Here is a 20,847-nt window from a genome sequence, read left to right as displayed (position 1 = left end):
CAGAGGCAGATTTAAAACTATTCTGTCTAACTATTAACCCCTTTATAGCAAAACCTTCCCCAGAAAACTAAATCCCTAATTTTAGAAACCCTAACCTTTGGGATCTTGCTGATGGTGCTGGGGCTGGGCTAATGGTGCTGAGGTGACAGCGGCGGGGTGATGGTGGCGTGGCGACTGGACCAGTGTTCTGAGCTTCTGGCGCGCAGGAGAAGAAGAAGCAAGAAGGTAGAAGGCAAAAGGCAGAGGCAGAAAAATGGGATCGAATTCGAAGGTATGATATGAAGATTGAAAATCCTTACCCAAACGACGTCGTTTTGGGTTTGGATGGTTTAAAAAAAAAAAAAAAAAAAAAAGGGTCTGACAAGGCGTCCAGACGCCTTGAGGCGCGCCTCCGCTGCCTCGGCATCTCCGGCGAAGCATTTCGCCTACTCCAGCAAAACTGAGGCGTTTGCCTCTCCGCCCAGCCTCAAGGGCACCCTAGGCGCGCCCCAAGGCGAGTTCTTTAAAACATTGGGTGCCCCTCAATCTTACGACAAAGCTTACAAACTATACCATGGCCAGGGCTAACAGTAGCGCCATGTGGGATTCAGGTACGGGTATTTGTCACTCCAGTGCACATCCTCCTTCAGGCAAATCAAAAGCAGCAACTTCAGTTCGAGTTGAGCCATATGTTTGGTAAGGTATATGGTGTAGCCGCGGGTAAGCCTGAAAAAAATGATGGCGTTGTACATTTCATGGAGAATTGAGACGTGATGCTTGCTTGATACTGTGTTTTTCAATTGTTTGGTTGGTGGTTAATGCTTATGGGAGGATGGAATGCTTCATGCTTCTGTACCTTATCATTGTTTATTACCAATGATAGCGCATCCTATCCTATGCTAAATACAATTTCCAATCCAATTCTCGACACCAAACGAGAACCTAAACTGCATACATACAATAAATCTTCTTCAAACAAGAATTCACTTATGTTTTAAGAAAAAAAGCATGTATACGTTTAGTATTCTCATCTCCTTCAAGCATGTCTTTCAACAGTGGGGCATGATACTGCCCCTTTCCGGACCCTGTCATGGAAATCATTGTTAGAGAGATAACGAGAGAGTTTGGCTGGATTCCGGCGTTTACGTTATTTTAAAAGAAAAAAAATAAGAATGTTTGAGAAAGGATGCGTAAGTGATGAATTAAATTTTGACGTGGACAAACTAGATATGTGTTAATTCACTAGACACTAGCGTTAAATGATGACGTGAACAAATTTTGAAGTGTTTTAACTCTCAATTATCTATGAAGTTTTGAATCTTCAAACTCACCCCTTGTAATCAAGCAAATTTAGGTTTTTATTTGGCTAAAAGTGGTCGATTAGGGATTTAGAGTTCCATTTAATGCTAATGACATCATCATCGAGTGTTGGTGATCTTAAAGGAAGAAATATCTAGTGATTATAAGTGGTCAACTCATAATTAAAATGTGCGTAGCAAGAAATGAAATATCAGTTAAATACGATTTTGAAGAAAGTCACAAGTACGTAAATAAAGGTATATCATGAGATCTACTTCGAATGACTATAACAGTTAGTTTACAGTTGAAATGTGGATATCAATAAACAAACATAACGAAAACCGAGTTAAATTTATGTGAAATTGAAGTATTACAAGAGATGATAATAATCAATCGGACAATTTCCTTTTTAGTGATTAAAAAACAAATGAGAGTCAAAAAATAAAAATAAAAATAAAAATAAAATTCATGTATTTAAATTTTGGCCTGTTTCTTCTTCCTCATCGAACCAACCCCAATCGAACTCGAAAAAATAAAATTTTAACGGACGTAATAATAAAAAGCCCAAAATGTCCGTCCAATTTCTCTAAGCCCTCTTCGTTCGTGTTCGTCTTCTTCCCCCATGTGCACAGAGCCCACTATTCGCAGAGGTCGCGTACTCCCCAAACTCTTCACCCCCAAATACGCAACGAGAACATCAATCCGAAAACCTAATTCCCCAAACCAGAAATCAGTCAATTGCAGATTGAGAGTTTCTCAGCAAGTGTAAGCATCCATTTCATGGCTGACATTTGGAGAGAGGTCTTGTGTTCTAGGGCAAACTTGGTCCCGTTCCATTTCTGAGCGTTTATTTTTTTTGTGTTTGTTCAAAACCCTAGGAGAGAGAAATTTCCCGAAATTGAAGTCCCCAGTGGCACCACAGTTGTGCCCTAGCTCGCAATTTTGCTACCCTGTTCCCAATTGCAGGTATTTTTGCTGCTCTGTTCGTGTTAGGTTTTTGTCACGTAAACCCTAGAATTTTTGAAATTAGGCGTTTGCTTGAATTAGGGTTTCGCTTGTTAGGACAATTTGTGGGGAGGTGTCTTGCGTTGTGATTCTGTAATGCATTGTGATTGAATGCTTGGGGGTTATAGCGTAAGTTTTGCTATCAGTGCGCTTATTGTTTTGACATGGGATTGAATGCCGGAATTCGAAGTCCCCCTCATGGGGAATTGAGTATGTTCTTTATTTGAGTTGTATGCCAGTAGCTTTGTAGCTTTAGTGGGTGTATCTGAAAGTGCACATATGGGAATTCGAAGGAAATCATTCTCAGCAAGCCTCTTGCATGCAATTGTTGCTCAAAATTGTAGCGTTATTAGTACCGAATACGTACGGTATATATTATGCAAGTAATGACTTACCATAATTTGGCCCTTGCTTTTTCATGTTCCTATTTTTTGGCAGACCACATATTTCCTTTTCTGTACTTAGCTGTTTGAACTAGGTTTCACCTGTTCAGTGGTTAGTGCTTGTTTTGAACCTGATGACTTTCCACTCATGCAATGTGGCTCTTATATTGCCTTTCAATTTTGCCCTTGAATATTTAGCATCTCGTGGATTTGATTTAAATTGTGGACTGCTATGCAGACTGAATCTACCATACATTGATATAAATTGTGGAAAATCATTTTCTGAGAGCCGGAGAATGTCCTCATAATTTTGGTGGTGTTTATGATCATGTTGAATTCACATTCTTCCTTCCTCTTATTTTTTATTATTTGAAGTTCTTTAAATGCTTTAATATGCATTTCCTCCTACAACTCGTTGATTTCTGGGACGAGAGGAACTATAGTTAGATTTGGTCTAAGAATGGAACCCGCAGCCATAATATGATGTTTCATGTATACATTAGGTGCTTATCTTACCCTTCTAAGTTTGTTTGTTGGGATCAATATGAGTTTGACAATCTGCATATCTTTGTATATGTCTGTTTCAATTTGATTTCAAGCTTTTTGTGCTTGTAAATCATGTTATACCTGTTTCTAGTTCTGTTTAAAAGAACATTAAAACTCAAGACTGTTCAGATGCTTTTCAGTCGAATGGGGACATTTTTTCCTGGTTGCTTATGGTGCAGCAATTCAAATGTAGTGAACTAAAAGTTTATTTTCTTATTACTTCTGTTAGCAGGTTCTTCTCCTTTGTTTATAAATAGAAAATTACATAGTAAGTTCCTGATTCTTATTTGATTTTTTTTTATATCTGTGCCTTCAGTAATTTTTATAGACTTTGGATAAGATGGGAGATTAAAGACTCTGGGCATTAAGGTCGGAATGCATGGATGTAGGTCAGGATCTGCTCTCCTAGTAAATGCAGAGGTTGATTCCATGGGTGGAGTGGTTGACGGCGGAGTTGGTATTGGTTTGAAAACCTCTCCACGCCGAGCAGCAATCGAGAAGGCCCAAGCAGAGCTTAGGTTTGCTTTCCCTTCTTCTTTAACTTTTATGTTTTGATATTTTCATATGTGCATGTAGTACACTATGAACTGTTATTTTCTGATAACAGGCAGGAGTATGATGTGAGGGAGGAAAGAAGAAAGGAACTAGAATTTCTTGAGAAAGTATGGAAATTTAATCTCATGGTGCTGATTTATTTTTGACTTCTTCATGTACTGATTATCACTATTTAATTACTTTCAGGGTGGCAATCCTTTGGACTTCAAGGTTGGGAATGGAGCTTCTGTTAGTGTTCAGTCTACTTCACTCACTGATCAGCAACCAGAACAGTTTGTGACCAGGTAGAGTTTTAATTCACTTGTTCATAAATGGGTTGTAGATTAAAAGGTTTTTTTATTAATTTTCTAATTCTCTTCTATTTTCTTTCCTTATGTCGTTGTTTTGATTTCAGTGAAGCAAAAGGTAGTTTTGCATTGACTGCATCACCGCATGGGGACTCTGTTGAAAGTAGCGGTCGACCAGAGGTTCCTACACTTTGTGAACCTAATAGTGCTGATAATCTCTTACTCTTTGATGCTGACAATGATGCTCCTGATGGTGAAAGGAATTCTATGCATCTTAGTAGAAGGAATAACAATGGTCCATCAGAACAGTCTTCCCAGATGGATGGGACTCACAACCCCAAGGAGTCAGAAGACTCGGCTATATTCCGTCCATATGCTCGAAGGAACAGGTCCAGACCAAATCGTGATGGCACTCGATCAAGTTCAACAGATATACATGGTCGTGGAGGTCAGGGATCTTCTTTACCTTCTCGTGGGTTGTCAAAGGATCCTAAGAGGCCAATATCTGAAACTAACAACCAAAAGGACCAGAATATACCTTCTGGCCCTAACGTAAAGTATGTGAGTTCAAATGGTGATATTGTTCCCAAGATTGTAACTTCTGATAATCAGTTCGATATGGACTTGGAGGGGGTGCAAGCCCCTGAAGTAATTACTGGTCCAATGAAAGATGGATCTCAAAACAAATTGGATGTTACAACTCTTAAAAGTTTGAGGGATAGCCAACATAGTCAACCATCTCAGATTGATGCTCAGGAAACCCCCATTGATGTTTCTGAGAGATCTGATGTTTTTGCAGACAGGGAACCACTAGCATCATCCATCCTTGAGTGTCCTCCTTGTGTTGCTACAACAAAGACTGAAAATGAACTTAGTTCGGTGCAGAAGAATGGGTTTAACAATCTAAATAGAGAGAGTAAAAGTGTGCCACATGAAGGTCAAATTAGCAGTGCAGCTCTATGCCCAAAGGGTTTAGATTCAGAGTCTTCTTGCACCCAAACTAGTTTAGGATTAGATGTAAATAATGACAGTGACATGTGTACTACTACGAGGAATGCTGATAATGGAAATATTATTGAATCATCAGATGTGGATGGGACACAAAATCTAGCTGGCGGCGTAATGGTACAAGAAGATAAGGAAACCAAAGCTGTTAACAGTGGTGCTATTGTTAATGATAACCAGGCTTCTGTTTGTCAAAAGAACTCTGGCAATAGCGAAGTCAAAGTTGAGGAAGACATGAGTCAAAGTAGATCTGAGTTGCATAACGAAGTTAAGCTGCATTCAAACGTTGAGGGAGAACAACCAAGTGACCCTCTAATATCAGAAGCTGTTAAGAAGGTGGATGAAGCTTTGGATAATAGTTCCAACATCAACAAAGAGAACTTTTCCACTGGCATATCCCAGGGTCCTCAAGAATCATCAATGCATGAGGTTCCTGGGACTGTTTTGTCAGGGAAAGATACTGCTGCAGTTTCTGACTGCCAGACTCCTAGAGTTCACTTGAAAGTGGTAGACAAGGCACATGAAGATTCTATTCTGGAAGAGGCTCGAATTATAGAGGTTATTTCCCGCTTTCCTGCAATTTATGATGTCTAATTTTACAAACTTTGAAGGAGCTTTTACTTACTTCTTCAATTGCCATAAACAGGCCAAGCGTAAGAGGATTGCTGAATTATCTGTTCGTTCTTTACCATCGGAGTATTGCCGAAAGTCTCAGTGGGATTTTGTCCTTGAGGAAATGGCTTGGTTGGCAAATGATTTTGCGCAGGCATGATATTGTGATTATACACGTATTGTGGAAACTAACTAATATTAATATATCTATATTTATTAGTTTTGTAAACATTTTTATTCATTTATTTTGTGTTTATAGGAGCGTCTTTGGAAGCTTACTGCTGCTGCTCAAATATGTCATCGCGCTGCTTTTACTTCTCGGTTGAGAATTGAATCCCAACATCAACATTGGGAGCTAAAAAAAGTGGCTCATGACCTGGCAAAGGCTGTCAACCAATTTTGGGTTTCAGCTGAGACCCTTTTGAAGGGCAACGATTCAAGTTCTTGTCAAAAGGACTGTAACTACGAATGGGTTGGATCAATGAGGATTGATGCGAACACAACTTCTCAAGACAAGAATGGGGAACCCAATATGGCACTGGTCATTTTTCTTACCTTTCTATCAATGGTTGTTACTTTTGGTCGATTTAGTTATAGGAATCACATGCTATGAAGGTGGTTAGTTTCCCTTTACTATTAGTATCTGATAACTGTTTAATTATTGGTCCATGTCTGACAGTCAATCTTTGGTGGTTACTTTTTTCGTGCGAACTTTTAGATTACTTGATAAGCTAATCTATTATTAATTGCTGTGAGATATAGAGAGAGAGTTTATGCCATAAGAAAATAATCTGTCACCTTAAGCATGAATCAGATTAAGTATTTACCATTCTCAAGGTTATTTTGAACTTGCAGAACTTAGAGAGGCTTGTAGGAGTTCTGGATGCATACAATTCTCTTCTTTATGTATTGTGCCTTTAAATAAAAGGAAAACTAATGAAAAGAGCTTGAAAACTTTGAGTTTTAATCAAAATGACAAAAAGGTGTTGTAAGTGAATAGTACTAGGAGTGACTTTTTAGAGTAAAAATGTCCTTTTTCGTTAAAGTGAACAGTACCGGGAGTGTTTCGTTAAAACTCCCTTAAATAAATGATCAGAGTTATGCTAAGTTTATAGTTTCAAAGAGGGTCGCAAAATGCTTTAGTAATCTCTATGAAAAAGTACTCATGTGGATGTTTGAATTTGACTTATGTAATTTTCTTTTGCCTATTTTAGGCTTGAATGAATTCTCTAAATTTTGAGATGCACCTCCTGGTTGTTTGCTTAAAGATGCTTTCATTGGCTGAAAAACTTGTTTCATGCGTTCATTGTTTGTATCCATTGATACTGTGCTTATAGGCCAGAAGATGCCATAACTTTTGTCTAACATGTATGTGCTATATGTTGTTGATCAATAATGGTCAGGAGCCAAGCAACGATTTGGAAGCACAGCATCCCCGAAAAGATCTTGCACTTTCAGTGCAGGGATACGCTGTGAGATTTTTGAAGTATAACAACTCTCTGGGTCCTGACCGTCAAGCACAAGCACCTGCTACTCCTGAGAGAATTTCTGATTTAGGCATTACAGAAATGTCGTGGGAGGATCATCTTACAGAGGTATGTTCTTGTTCTTGATGATTATTTTTGTTGGCGAAGCTATCTATGTTGACATTGGCCACCCATCTCTCCATCCTACCCAACCTCTGTTCATCTGTCTCTCTCTCTTTCTCGTTCTTTATATTATCTGTCTCTCTCAAATACACAAACTTGCACGAAGGTGATAAGTATCTATTATAACATGGAAATTATTTAGGGGTCCCTTCCCATGTGTTATGTCTTTAAGGGATAATTCTTGCATGCCTTTATGCTTTATTTGCTTTTTAATATATATTTTATATATGTATATAAAAACTTATACATTTGCAACCATAGGGGCTTATACCTCGAATCTGGTAGAGGCAAGCTAGGGCAACCTGAATTCTATTCAGAGCTTTTTATTGTTTGTTTCTTAAAAACTGAGATTTTGTTTTTGCAGGAAAATCTCTTCTATGCAGTTCCCTCTGGTGCAATGGAAACCTATAGAAAATCAATCGAATCTCATTTGGTTCAGTTTGAGGTAAATGCAATGTGCACTAGCATTATTGATTAGGTGCTTCCTGTTTCTGGTTTCTCCAAGGATTTATCACATTTTATTTGGAGAATCTGGGGAACCAAATTCCATTGTGAATTGGTTACTTGTATATGTATTGGTTATCATAGAAAGGAATTTCTTGTTTATATTGTGCCTCTTGCAGACGGTTTCTTACCGTTTGGTTCATTTTGGTTTATTATTGCTGATTTAGCGACCTGCAAAATTTCAGAGAACTGGTAGTAGCATGCAAGAGGAGGTTGAGACATCTATGTATGATGCAGGAGCAGGTACAAACTCAAAACTATTTTTGTATAACTAAATTGAGTTCACTTTTGTTTTATTTGTGTAGCAAATCCTGTGCTTATTAAGTTGTTCTATTCAATCTCAGAGTTCGGTTTTCAAGAGGCTGCATATGATGAGGATGAAGGAGAAACAAGCACCTATTATTTGCATGGAGCATTTGAAGGTAGCAAGTCATTAAAATCTAACCTGAAGAAACAAAAGAACTTGAAGTTATATGCTTCTAGGTCATATGAAGGAGCTGATTTGCCTTATGGCAACTGCACAACGGCAACTCACCAGTCCATGTTGATGGGGAAAAGGCCTGCTAGTCTCAATGTTGGTTCAATTCCAACGAAACGCATGCGCACTGCTTCCAGGCAGAGGGTTGTTAGTCCATTTGGTGCTGGAGCTAATGGGAATGTTCTGGCTTCGATTAAGACAGATGCTTCAAGTGGTGATACTAATTCTTTTCAGGATGATCAAAGTACTTTACATGGTGGATCTCAGTTCCAGAAAAGTGTGGAGGTTGAATCTGTTGGGGACTTTGAAAAGCAGTTACCATATGACTATGCAGAAACATCAATGAAGCCTAAAAAGAAGAAGAAGGCCAAACATCTGGTACATGAAGTACTCATAATTCAGCTGGACTGAGTTATCCATGGAATAATATGGAAGGTTCTTTCGTTTTCTTACCTTAATTTCTGGCTAAGTTTATTGTATTATGGTTGCAGGGTTCTGCCTATGATCAAGGATGGCAGCTGGATTCTGCTATACTTAATGAACAGGTAATTAGTAATGTTGTTAGATATGATTTGGGTCTGCCATGCTTAATAATTTCTTCTTCTTTTTTTTTTTTAATTTTTTTTTTTTTACAATTGTGCATTATTCTTTTGGATTGTGTTTTCTACTTCTATGCAGTTTCTTATTTTGCAAGCTTGATCTTTAGTTTATGCAGTTTAAATTTCATCCTCCCTCAATTAAGTGTTGCGATGAATCCTATGAACTATATTCTGAAGTGCTAATCAAATAACTGACGGTGTCTTGAATTAGCAGAGGGATAATTCCAAAAAGAGATCGGAGGGTCATCATTATGAATCCAGTGGAACAATTGGTAACTGTCTTCACTTGGATATTTGTTTTGGGCTTCGATTTGAAAATGCGGTGGAACTCTCTCAGTTATGTATTTGTTTTAGGTTTATACGGGCAACATACAGCCAAGAAGCCAAAGTTATTAAAGCAATCTCTAGATAATACTTATGACAGTATTACTCCAATGCCTGGATCCAATCCTTCTCCAGTGGCATCCCAAATGAGTAATATGTCCAATACCAGTAAATTTATTAAGTTGATTGGTGGTCGAGACAGGGGACGGAAAACTAAATCACTAAAGGTAACTCTTTGGTGATACCCTGTTTGACAGTGTGCTCACACTTGACCCCCCTTTATTGTGCTGTTATTCCTAAAAAAAATTAAAAAAATAAAAACCTTTTGCTTACGTCTTATACTGTGAATGTGAATTTAACCTTTTGCAGATGTCTGCTGGGCAGCCAGGTTCTGGAGGTCCATGGTCCCTTTTTGAAGATCAGGTTAATATGTCATTATTAATTTTATCAAATTGTTCTCTCTTCAGTTGTTATACAGTTGCCAATAACTGAACAAAACTTACTGTTTTTTTTTACCTTAGGCACTTGTTGTTCTTGTACATGACATGGGCCCAAATTGGGAACTCATAAGTGATGCAATCAATAGCACGCTGCACTTGAAGGTTAGTGTTATTTCTGGAGCACCTTCTAATGCTTTTTGTCTATTGCGAGGATGATCTATGTGCATTTGAAGTGTTGGTTTTCATAGTCTATGTCTTGCTCTTATGACTGTACCATGCAGTGTATTTTTCGCAAGCCTAAAGAGTGCAAGGAGCGTCACAAAATATTGATGGATATGAATTCTGGTGATGGTGCTGATAGTGCTGAAGATTCAGGATCTTCTCAACCTTATCCATCTACAATACCAGGGATTCCGAAGGCGAGTGTGTTCTTTGAAGTGCTTCCTTTAAACTATTAAGTTGACCTCACACTGTTTCATCTTCAGCATGAGAGACCTGCATCTATCAGTATAATTCTACTTACTTTTGTTGGTTGGTGTTTCTGTATTTCATGCAGGGCAGTGCCCGACAATTATTTCAACGCTTGCAAGAGCCAATGGAAGAGGATGTTCTCAAATCTCATTTTGAGAAAATAATTAACATTGGTCAAAAGCATCATTACCGGAGGAGTCAGGTTAGTGAAAATAAGTATAAATTTTCTCAATCAGTGCAGTGGCCCGACTTTGATTGATATTGTTGTCAATGTCTCTGTAGCTAGACCATCCTTATGATCACAAGTTTAGACCTTTCCACTAAGGAAGAATCATTTTACAGTGATTAATGCTGGACCTTATTGTTGGATTACATGCTACACTTGAGATGCCAATCCTTTTAGTTTGGTGATCTGACTGGGCGTTTTTTAATATTGTCATCATCGAAACTGGCGATTTTGATCCATAGGATCATAAAGGTTTATGTAAATTTTAATATTCAGCAGTACCTTACATCTTAAACCCAAAACAGTGAGTGTTGTCAATTTTCTGTTAATGATCCCAGTTCGAATTAAATGGATTGTTCAACCCAACTTGAAATATATGTGAGATAAAGGTAGTTGAGTTCAAGTTCAATTGAAACAAATTATTGTTTAGATTCTCACGAGAATGGACAGTACATGGTTGGGATCTTGAAGCAATTTAATTACCCTGTTTTTCTCTTATACTTGCTTCAGTAGTATTGGAACTCCTTTTTGAATCCTAACAATAACTTGTTGTGATTGTGTATTTATGAAGAATGAAAACCAGGATCCGAAACAAATAACGACTGTCCACAATTCTCATGTTATGGCCCTTTCCCAAGTCTGTCCAAATAACTTGAATGGAGGTGTTCTAACGTAAGTTCTTGTTCTTGTGTGCCAACAATAGTCTACTATTCCATGTTAATCATCTGTCCGTCTTTGTTGGTATGTTAAAGATATCTCGTTTACTTGTTCTCCTTCCAAGATTCTACGTATTAAGTATTGGAATTTATGTGTGAAGGCCTCTTGATCTGTGTGATACCACTTCATCAAGCTCTGATGTCCTTGGGTATCAAGGATCTCATGCTAGTGGTTTAGCAATGTCAAATCAGGGTGCCATGGCGTCACTACTTCCTTCTGGGCCAAATGCCTTAATACAGGGATCTTCTGGTATGGTTCTTGGAAGCAACTTGCCATCCTCGTCTGGTCCACTTAGTGCCAACGTCAGGTAGTGTGTTTCTATCGGTTGTTATTGTCACTTTGGTGTACATTATTTTTACAAAATTCTTCATACATGCTTTTAATTTATTTGTTAATCCTATGTATCCCATTATTCATGGTACAGAGATGGTAGATACAGTAGTCCAAGAACATCATCTTTGCCAGTTGATGAGCAGCAAAGAATGCAGCACTACAATCAAATGTTGTCTGGTAGAAACATTCAACAGTCTGGCTTGTCTGTGTCTGGAGCTCTTCCAGGAACTGATCGTGGAGTTCGTATGGTTCCTGGTGGAAATGGTATGGGCATGATGTGCGGGATGAACAGAGGCATGCCAGTGTCAAGGCCAGGATTTCAGGGAATGGCTTCATCATCTATGCTTAACTCTGGGAATATGCTTTCATCCAGTATGGTGGGGATACCAAGCCCTGTAAATGTGCACTCTGGAGCTGGTTCGGGTCAGGGAAACTTGATGTTAAGACCTCGCGATGCTTTGCATATGATGCGGGTGAGTTGTTGACGCACCTACATTGTTCAACACTAAGATCTAACTCTGTGATGGTAGCTTTTAGAGAAAGCATCAAATGGTTCATAGCTTATGATTCCTTTGTCCTCAAGGATTGATTTTTTGCAGGTTGGGGTTAAATGTGCCCAACTAGCAAGTTGCAATAGTTTGTCAAACTGCATTCATTTTTTTTAGTTTGATTATTTTTTTCCAGTTTCTCCTGCCAATCTGGGAGTGCAAAGTGGAAGAAGAAAGTCTAAAGTTGAATGTGCTTAGTTGAATGGTGTCAACCATCTTCATTAGTTTTATCTTATTGTTTTACTTTTTTTTTCCTCCCACCACTTTGGGGGTGGAAAGAGGGGAAGAGGGAGGTATGTCCTTGGGGTATTTAATGTTGGTTACTTTCGATCTGTTGGTTTCCTCCCTCCTGTCAGGCTTTTGTTTTGTATCGAAATGTATCCTGAAGTTTGAATTGTGGTATGTATATATTTAATTCTTTAGGTTTTAGTTTCATCGATCAAAAGTTAAAACCTTAGCCCTCACTTCACCCTCATTAACTTCTATTGGCAAGGCTGGAAATGGAACTTCTGTTCACACTGAAGTTTGATTATCTAGTGTTACACTAAGAACAATCACTTGTCATTTCACTGCTTTTCTAGGTTGCCGTTCTTGGCAGACACATTTTGATGAGAAGATTTGATTATCTCCTTTCCTTTCTCAATAGTCAATGTTTTACGCTTCTAATTATCCAAATCCACCAACGTTTTATGTTTACTTGACTATTGAGTTTTTTTTGTCATAGCCTGGCCATAATCCGGAGCATCAAAGGCAACTTATGGTTCCAGAACTTCAAATGCAGGCCACACAAGGGAATGGCCAAGGAGTTGCTCCATTCAATGGGTTGAGTTCTGGTTTTCCTAATCAGCAAACTCTGCCATCTGCTCAAACATATCCAGGCCATAGCCCACAGCAGCATCAGATATCCCCACAACAGTCCCATGCACTCAGCAACCCTCATCACCCTCATCTTCAAGGCCCGAATCATGCTACGGGGTCGCAGCATCAAGCCTATGCCTTCCGCGTGAAAGAAAGGCAGTTGCAACAACGGTATTTGCAGCAGCAGCAACAACAGCAACAGTTTTCTGCATCTAATTCTTTGGTGCCACAGGTCCAGCCGCAGGCCCAACTTCCCATGTCATCAACTTTGCAAAATAGTTCCCAACTTCAGTCGCAAACTTCACCTCACCCAGTATCTGTGTCCCCTATGACACCATCTTCCCCAAGGACTCCCATGTCATCCCAGCACCAGCAGAAACATCATCTGCCATCCCATGGCTTTAGCCGGAATCCTGGTGCTGGTGGGATGACCAATCAGATAGGGAAGCAACGACAAAGACAACCACAGCAGCACCATCTTCAGCAATCCGGTAGGCACCACCCTCAACAGCGGCAACTTACGCAGTCTCAGCAGCAGGCTAAACTTTCAAAGGGAATGGGAAGAGCCAATTCAATGGTGCATCAGAACCTCTCCATTGATCCTGCAAACCTCTCTATTGATTCTTCTCCACTTAATGGACTTGTGCCTCCAGGAAGCCAGTCTCTTGAGAACGGAGAACAGTTCATGCAATTGATGCAAGGTCAAGGTGCATATTCTGGGTCTGCCCTTAATCCAGCAACATCGAAACCATTGGTCCCCCAATCACCAAACCATTCTCAGTTGCAGCAAAAGTTACTTTCTAGTGCACCGACCAATTCATCAAAGCACCTCCAGCAAATGCCTTCTCATTCTGATAATATCACTCAGGGCCAGGTTCCACCAGTTCCTTCCAATCATACGATATCTGCTTCACATCAAACTGGCTCTCCATCAGGTATGGCTTCCAACCACCAGCAGCTGCAGCCGCAATCACAGGCACAGCAACAACAAAAGCAAGCTAATCAAACTCAGCCTTATGTTCAGAGAGTGCTGCAGCAGAATCGCCAAGTGAATTTGGAGATTCCAAATAAGTCTCAAAATGATCTAACTCAAGGTGATGAGCAGCCTGTGAATGGTGCTTCGCCGGTAGGTGTGAGCACGGCAATTCCTCAGTCCTGTATTGATTCATCTAGTGTAGTTCCAGTTCCTTCTGCCATTCCTCAGTGGAAATCATCAGAAGCAGTATATGATGCTAACATGCCGAATTCAACTGCTCAAGTGGGTCCAGTTGGGAGCCCCCCGCTAACAAATTCTTCTGGGAATGAACCTGGGCCACCTATCAGTCAAGGGTTAGGCCCAAGAAAGTTATCTGGAAACTTGCTCTCTCATGGACATAATGTTGGAGCACAGTGGCAGCAGCAGCAGCTACTGCAACGGTCTCCTTCGCTGCCATCCCCATCTCAACAACATTACCAGCAGCAAGAACAACAACAGCAGCAGCAGGAACAAGAGTCACCCCAACATCAACTGCCTCTGCAACAGCAGTCTCAGCAGCAAATGCAGCATCTGCAAGCAGGGCAAGGAAGTTTGTATATGATGTCTGGTAATTCAAAACCAGAATGAATGATTCTAAGGAATGAGCAGCTGCAGCAACCGGTCCTGCCAGGGTTGGATCTGCATGCCCTTGGTACAGCAGTGTACAGGTAGTTGCTATTCTTTAATTACATAAGATGGATATAATATGATAAGGCTTTGCATAAACTTAAACGTGTCACTAAAATCATCACAAAATTATTCTTTGGCTTATTGGTTTTCCAGTACTTGCAAACCTTTCCGGGGTCAAGTGAATTATACTGATGAAGCATGCATTGCTTCTACTTTCTTACATGTAAAATTGCTTTGTTTTTCCCCTTTTGTTGTCTTCTTTTTGTCTTTCTCCGTAGTAGGATCTGTCTTCCACTTGATGATTGCTGATTATTGCTTTAATGGTCGAATGCTAGTTTATATATTATTTTACTGTATGAGATGTCTATTTTTTTTAGTGAACGGAGTCCTGTGTTTCAATCTTAAAAACAAATCTGATTTTGGTTTGGGGTTTAATGCCAGATGAAGCTGATTATTCGACAAGGGCATTGACAGGAAGAGAGTTGGTCATGGTATTTGCAGGTTTTGTGAAAAATGTAGCTGGACTATCGAAGTGATGTTGCAAGGCATTTTGCTTGTCTTTGCAAACCATGTAAATTACCACGGGGCTAGAATTCTGGGAAGATAGAGATCAATATAGAGGTACGTGTACAGGGCTCGTATCTTTCCATTTCTAGTACCTGTCGGTTTTTTTTTTTCCCAATTTTTTCTTTCTTTTTCTTGGTCTCCCAGCATATTTGTCGAGGGACCTTATTTCTTTTTTGGCCCAGTAGATTAGTGCATGTATTACTACCCTTTTCAGATCAAAGGGCGTTGCAATCATTTTTATGGGCAAAAAAGCCTTTTGCAAAAATCTTGTGAATATTAGAGATGTCTGGTGTATACATTGGTGAATGGGATTAGAACAATCATCATCTGTCAATGCCATGTCGTAACTTGTAATGATTCGCAGTTTATAATGCAAAGAGTCCTGATAGCTGTTCATCCACATCTGGTTTTTGTTAAAAGCCAACAGGCATCTGTATTGCATAAAATTTTCTGCTTTCAACTTTGTGTTGGGAGCTCCTCAGATTTTTACTTTCCGTCAATGGGCGACCGTTTGATTGATGTTTGATCCGTAAAAGTAAGTTGAATTAAAACGTGGTTGAAGAGTCATTGTACTAGTCATGGTTGTAAATTCAGACCCCCTCTGAGTTGGTATCTCAGTTCCACTACAATGGCTGGAGTTCATATTCAACCCGATCCGATACCCGGGGTCTTTGGAGGATACGTCGAGACGTGCAAGTGCTGCTCCGAAGGGTCATGCGTTCAAAAATGGTGAAGGATTGATAGCAGGAGGGAAATAGCACGATGGCAGTGCCAAGAGTTTCTCAGAGCAAGCTTACTAACTTCATCAATGTTGAATATCAGCAAATACAAAGCAAAGTACGCTAACAACAGTAACTGCTTTCAGAGGACCCCACGCAGATCAAAGTAGTACTATTTACCAAGTTTGGTCCTCAAAACCCAAAATTAGAGATTTTCCTTGAAACTTATGTGATAATTATGGAACACTCTGTCTTCAAGCTCGAATCTCTTAGTAATTCAAGTTAGAGTAATATCGCCGTCCAAATATAACAAAAAAGTTCAAAAAAAAATATAGAAAAACAAAAGAAAGCTGGTAACGCGAAATGATTATGTACTTTTACGACCTTTCATCAATGTCATTAATATCCTAGTGCACTTAAAGCCGCAGGCATTGTATCCAAACCCCAAACCCCAACAGAGAAGAGAAGCTTATTACCAAACATTGAGCATAATCCAAAAGTATAATGCAGATTAAGTTTAAATGAGAATATCAAACTGTTCTGTTCATCCCCCAAAAGGACCCAACATCACAACTAAAAGATTGCAAATGCTGAGAGAGAGAGAGAGAGAGAGGGATTGAATCTTCAAGAAATTAAACGTGCAAGTATATGACACCATGCATAAATTCTGGGCTTCAACCGTCAACTATACAAATCCATTTCCACAACAAACACAAAAGCCATAACATTATCCCTACTCAAATCGAAAACCAACCTTAGAAACGAATTACATGATCAGCTGGTGCTCAGCTTGTTGGAAGACCCGAAAGCGGTATTGATGGAGTGAACAATCTTCTGCTGTGACTGCAGGATCATGCTCATCCTCCTCTTCTCCATCTCCACTCTATACCTCTCCGTTTCCTTCATCATCTTCATCCTCATGTTCTCCACCCCGATTAACTGCTGGGCGAATGCCCTCATCTCGTCCGCAAATTCCACCACCATTTCCCTACCCCTATGCTGCGGCGGCTCCGCCACGTCGCCCTCGCCCACCGCCTCTCTCCCTCTCTTTAACTCCGCTGCCGCAGCGGGTCCCTGCAAAAACGAGGCTTTCCCGGAAAATCTGTTCACAAACGTCGGCCTCCGCAGGATGAAGTCGATGCTCCGGACCTTGTTGGAATTATCCTCATCGTCGTCTTCATTGCCGCCGTGATAATTATGATCGTGATAATCACGCTCTTCTTCTTCTTGCTGATGTGGCATCTCCGCCATGGGCATAACAGAGATGGGCATGGGCCCGCGCTCCATCTGCTCCATGAGCTCGAAGAAGGGCCAGCCGGACTTGGTTTTCTGGCCGAGGCGCTTCTTCACGGCGCGGTGTCGCTGCCGGAGCTTCTCCATCTTGTGGCGGCACTGCGTGGCGGATTTTGACGGCTCGCCGTATTCATAACCGCACCGGGCCGCCACGGTCACCGCCACCTCCTCCCACTGGCTCGACTTCAGCTGGCCCCTCCTCAGCGCGTACCACTTCTCCTGGTAGGCCCGGATCAGCTGCACCGTCTCCTCTTGGGTCCACGGCAGCGGCTGGGGCTTCTTAGCGGTGGCTGTGGGCGAGGCGGAGACTGAGGCCATGGGGGAGGCCGTGGGCGACGGCGGTAGTGGTGTGGACATTGCTCTGGGGGTGGTTAGGGCTAAGAATTTGGAATTTTAGGGTTAGGGTTTGGGAGGGATTGGGATTTTTTGTTTGAGATTTGTGGAGGTTGGTGGTGGCGGTGACGGTGGTGCTGATGGACAGATGGACAGATGGAATTTGTGTTTCTTAATGTTTTAATAGTTTGTATGGTACGGCCTCAAGTGAAAGGAGTTGCAATGTTCAATGATTGGATAATGGATTGCGTCTTATGACCAAAATTTAGGGTTAGTTGTGTTTTAAGAAAAAAATTGTTTCCGTTGCGTGGTGAGAATAATCAGCTTTGTAAATAAATAGTTAACTGTTTGATAAATAGTGTTATGTAATTCGTTCTTAATTCAATTTCCATTGAATTATTTAGAACCATAACTACATATAATACAAATACTTTGTGATTAGATTCTAGAGGCACTCACAACACTTTGGTGTTGTGAAGATTTCTCGTTGGAACGTTTGTCGTTCCTCGGAGATTCAGTTCTCAAGTATGCTGTGAGCTCCCACCTACATAAAATAGGAATCAAGGGGAAGATACAAGTATCAGATGTCTTCGATTTTTCAAAATGTTGGAAGAAGTCTATAACGTAGGCGTCAAGGTACTAGCCCAACAATAATTTTTACGTGTTCGACATGGATACATACGTGAGAGAGCATTCGAACCACGCCGTTGGGCAGCTCCAGGGCAGCGGTCTAGATTCCCTGATCCGGTAAATGCAGAGTCGACAACTCAGAAGTGCCTTTGGACAGCAGATTGCAAACTGTACAACCGGTAAAGGTCGGAAAATTCTGCTACAGAGGCCACAGGTGGATGAACTCGAAGACCATAGCGAATTATGTTGAGGCCCTCATAGGAGCCTACTATGTTGGCCAAGGATTGTTTGCTGCACTACATGTGATGAATTGGCTTGGTATAGGTTCTAAATTCGAACCCTCATTAGCCACTGAAGCCATTACGAGGGCATCCCTCCGTTCCTACTGCCCGAAAAAATGATGAAATCGCTGTCTTGGAGAAGAAGCTTGGCTACCAATCTTCGGTTAAGGGTTTGTCACAGGAGGCCATAACACATGCCTCTGAGCAAAAACTAGGTGCTAGATATTGTTACCAGGTTTGCACTTGATATTTTCTGCAGATTTTAGTCATTTTTTACTTGTTGAATATTTTGACAGAGGCTTGAGTTTCTTGGCGACTCGGTGTTGGATGTGCTGATGGCACAACATCTCTATCATCGCCGCACAACTATTGATCCGGGACAGTTGACAGACTTGCAATCAGCTGCTGTTTGTAATGAAAACTTTATCGGATCTGCTGTGAGAAAGAACCTTCATCGGCATCTTCAACATTGCTCCGGGTTACTTCTGATTCATATCACAGAGTATGAGAAGTTGTGTACTGCTGAAGCTCTGAACACTACCATCCTACTTGAAGACCCGAAAGTAAACCTCTTAGTTTTTTCGACTTAAACTCTAAACGGTTAGCTGTTTGTATTAATCTGAAGTTACGTTAGTAACTACGAATTGTTTAATGCAGGTTCTTGGGGACATGGTGGAAAGCATAGCAGGGGCAATAAACATGGACAACAATCTCGACCTTAACAAAGTATGGAGGGTGTTTAAATAACTATTATCTCCGATCGTGACCCCTTCCACTCTGCAATTACACCCGCTGCGTGAATCGAGCAAGTTATGCGGTTCTATAGGGTACTTTGTGAAAGAAACTTGTACTAAAGAGGATTCAATGGAGCATGTGGAAATGACTTTGCAGCTGGAAGATGGTCTTTTGGTTGGGAGCAGGTACAATCGGAGCAGCAAAGCTGTTAAACAGAAAGAAGCTCGTCAACTGTCGAAGGAGCTCCAGGGTTGTCATTCCTTGTCTAAAAGGAGAAAACTTGATTCTGACAACATAGATGAGATATCTTCCGAAGGCATGGAGATTGAACCCTCCAGCCAACTGACTGATGTTCATTCTTCAGAGCCAATCAGTCGAAACGAATCATCATCTGCAGAGTCGCGAACAAGTCCTGCCCCGACCAATTTTGGTTCCAACCAAGTCTACAGTCACAACATTGCATCCCCAATTTGCCTGGTTAGTGAACGATCGAATCAACCTATTACGATGCTCCCGATTACCCTTGTTTTCTCCCATTTTCATTTACATGCTATTCATTCTTGTTTGCAGCTATGGCTTCGATCAGCACGAGGAAAGGAGAAGCTCGGATTTCTCTCTTTGAGCTGTGTAAGGTAATGCAGTGGCCGATGCCTACATTCAAAAGAACAGAGCAAAAATCGAGGTGATTCGAATAAACCAAACTGCACTTAAGTGTTCTCTTTTCCTAGGGGCTAACTAACTAGTGTCATCCTAGTGCAGAACTCCGATTGAATTCGGAGAGGGCTCTGAAAAGAGAATGGATTTCAACAGCTACGCATGGGAATTAAGTTTGCAGACACCAAACTTTGGGACTATCGTATGCAGAGGAGATCCTAGAGCTGATAATAAGAGTTCATATTACTCTGCAGTAGTTGCCCCTTACAAGCTTCAACGACAGGGAAAACTTACAATTGGGTGCTCATGAGGGGTGAGCATTGGCTGGGTTGGACTCCAGCCCGTTTGGCCAACCCAATAGGTTCAGGTTGACATTATTAAAACCCATTTTCACCCAAGAAAATGGGCAAACCAACCCACCCAAACCATTTTATGGTGGGTTGACAATGTCATAAATTAGAATTATAACTTTGTTTCTTATAATAGATGTCATAGTGGGCTTAAATCATGTGAATTTTATGTTGTAGGATCATTATTTGTTACTTGATACTTTAAGGGTTGTTTTATTAACACCTTACATCTTTATGAATACACCCCACATCTAAAATATGCCTTTAGAATTCCAACTTTGTCCTCCATTTTTCTGAAGCCACCCCATCCCCATAAACAAACGAGGGCAAAAAAGCTAGCTCGACAGCCACGAGCCACTCATATAAGAGGTATCCGTCATCGATATCAACACAACCAAAAACCCCTCATGTCGCGAAAGTTGACAGCCAAGATCGACTCTCTAACAGATCAAGAATTGCCCAACACTCTAAATTCTCACACCCCAGGCAGCCGCCATAAGGGAGTGGATGGGGTTTATTTTGGACTTCAAAACTTAAATTGTCCGAGTAAAAATAGAAATTTAACTGAAAAAATAAAATTATGGGATGTATTCATAAGATTGTGGGGTGTTAATAGAATTATCCTACTTAAATTGCATCATTTTGACTAAAGTATAAATAAACAAGTGTGCTTAAGAATTGTCTGTAAAGATACATCTATGTTTAAGAATTGTTTGATATTCAGGTGGATCAATTTCAATTAGGTTAATAATAATACTTCAACCTAACCGACTTGTTCAACGAGTGGCCGGATTTTTACCCAAAAATAAATGTTTAAAACCC

General features: G+C 40.5%; 4 protein-coding genes across 5 annotated transcripts; 3 read left to right on the top strand and 1 right to left on the bottom strand.

Annotated features, from left to right (window-relative positions):
- The first annotated feature begins 1,906 nt into the window (after window positions 1-1,906).
- LOC137724480 (chromatin modification-related protein EAF1 B-like) lies at window positions 1,907-15,430 on the top strand. Of its 2 annotated transcripts, XM_088694409.1 has the most exons (24): window positions 1,907-2,043; window positions 2,157-2,244; window positions 3,529-3,730; window positions 3,820-3,874; window positions 3,954-4,051; window positions 4,162-5,617; window positions 5,706-5,825; window positions 5,931-6,212; window positions 7,075-7,266; window positions 7,685-7,765; window positions 8,010-8,067; window positions 8,169-8,680; window positions 8,794-8,847; window positions 9,113-9,173; window positions 9,256-9,452; window positions 9,595-9,648; window positions 9,747-9,827; window positions 9,947-10,084; window positions 10,222-10,338; window positions 10,934-11,034; window positions 11,180-11,386; window positions 11,504-11,885; window positions 12,685-14,501; window positions 14,905-15,430. In XM_088694409.1, the coding sequence occupies exons 3-23, from the start codon at window positions 3,588-3,590 to the stop codon at window positions 14,419-14,421; spliced, it is 6,126 nt and encodes a 2,041-aa protein (XP_088550535.1). In that variant the 5' UTR covers window positions 1,907-2,043; window positions 2,157-2,244; window positions 3,529-3,587; the 3' UTR covers window positions 14,422-14,501; window positions 14,905-15,430. The 2 variants fall into 2 exon arrangements, with proteins under 2 accessions (XP_088550535.1, XP_088550536.1); XM_088694410.1 differs by having other exon boundaries at window positions 1,919-2,244; window positions 9,116-9,173.
- Window positions 15,431-16,231: 801 nt separating this feature from the next.
- On the bottom strand, window positions 16,232-17,697 carry LOC137727026 (uncharacterized). The gene has a single exon (XM_068465973.2). The coding sequence runs from the start codon at window positions 17,397-17,399 to the stop codon at window positions 16,524-16,526; it is 876 nt and encodes a 291-aa protein (XP_068322074.2). The 5' UTR covers window positions 17,400-17,697; the 3' UTR covers window positions 16,232-16,523.
- A 348-nt stretch (window positions 17,698-18,045) lies between these two features.
- Window positions 18,046-19,033, top strand: LOC148696789 (endoribonuclease Dicer homolog 3a-like). The gene is made up of 5 exons (XM_088693371.1): window positions 18,046-18,122; window positions 18,211-18,307; window positions 18,354-18,521; window positions 18,583-18,849; window positions 18,944-19,033. The coding sequence occupies exons 1-5, from the start codon at window positions 18,046-18,048 to the stop codon at window positions 19,031-19,033; spliced, it is 699 nt and encodes a 232-aa protein (XP_088549497.1).
- Window positions 18,946-20,002, top strand: LOC137724785 (uncharacterized). Its single transcript, XM_088694408.1, has 3 exons — window positions 18,946-19,498; window positions 19,592-19,703; window positions 19,781-20,002. The coding sequence occupies exons 1-2, from the start codon at window positions 19,151-19,153 to the stop codon at window positions 19,655-19,657; spliced, it is 414 nt and encodes a 137-aa protein (XP_088550534.1). The 5' UTR covers window positions 18,946-19,150; the 3' UTR covers window positions 19,658-19,703; window positions 19,781-20,002.
- Window positions 20,003-20,847: the final 845 nt, after the last annotated feature.

The sequence above is a fragment of the Pyrus communis genome, chromosome 5, assembly GCF_041283825.1.
Source record: "Pyrus communis isolate YQ-2024b chromosome 5, ASM4128382v1, whole genome shotgun sequence".
Taxonomy (NCBI): domain Eukaryota; kingdom Viridiplantae; phylum Streptophyta; class Magnoliopsida; order Rosales; family Rosaceae; genus Pyrus; species Pyrus communis.
Note: the sequence above shows the minus strand (reverse complement) of the source record. Positions and strands in the feature narration are given on the sequence as shown.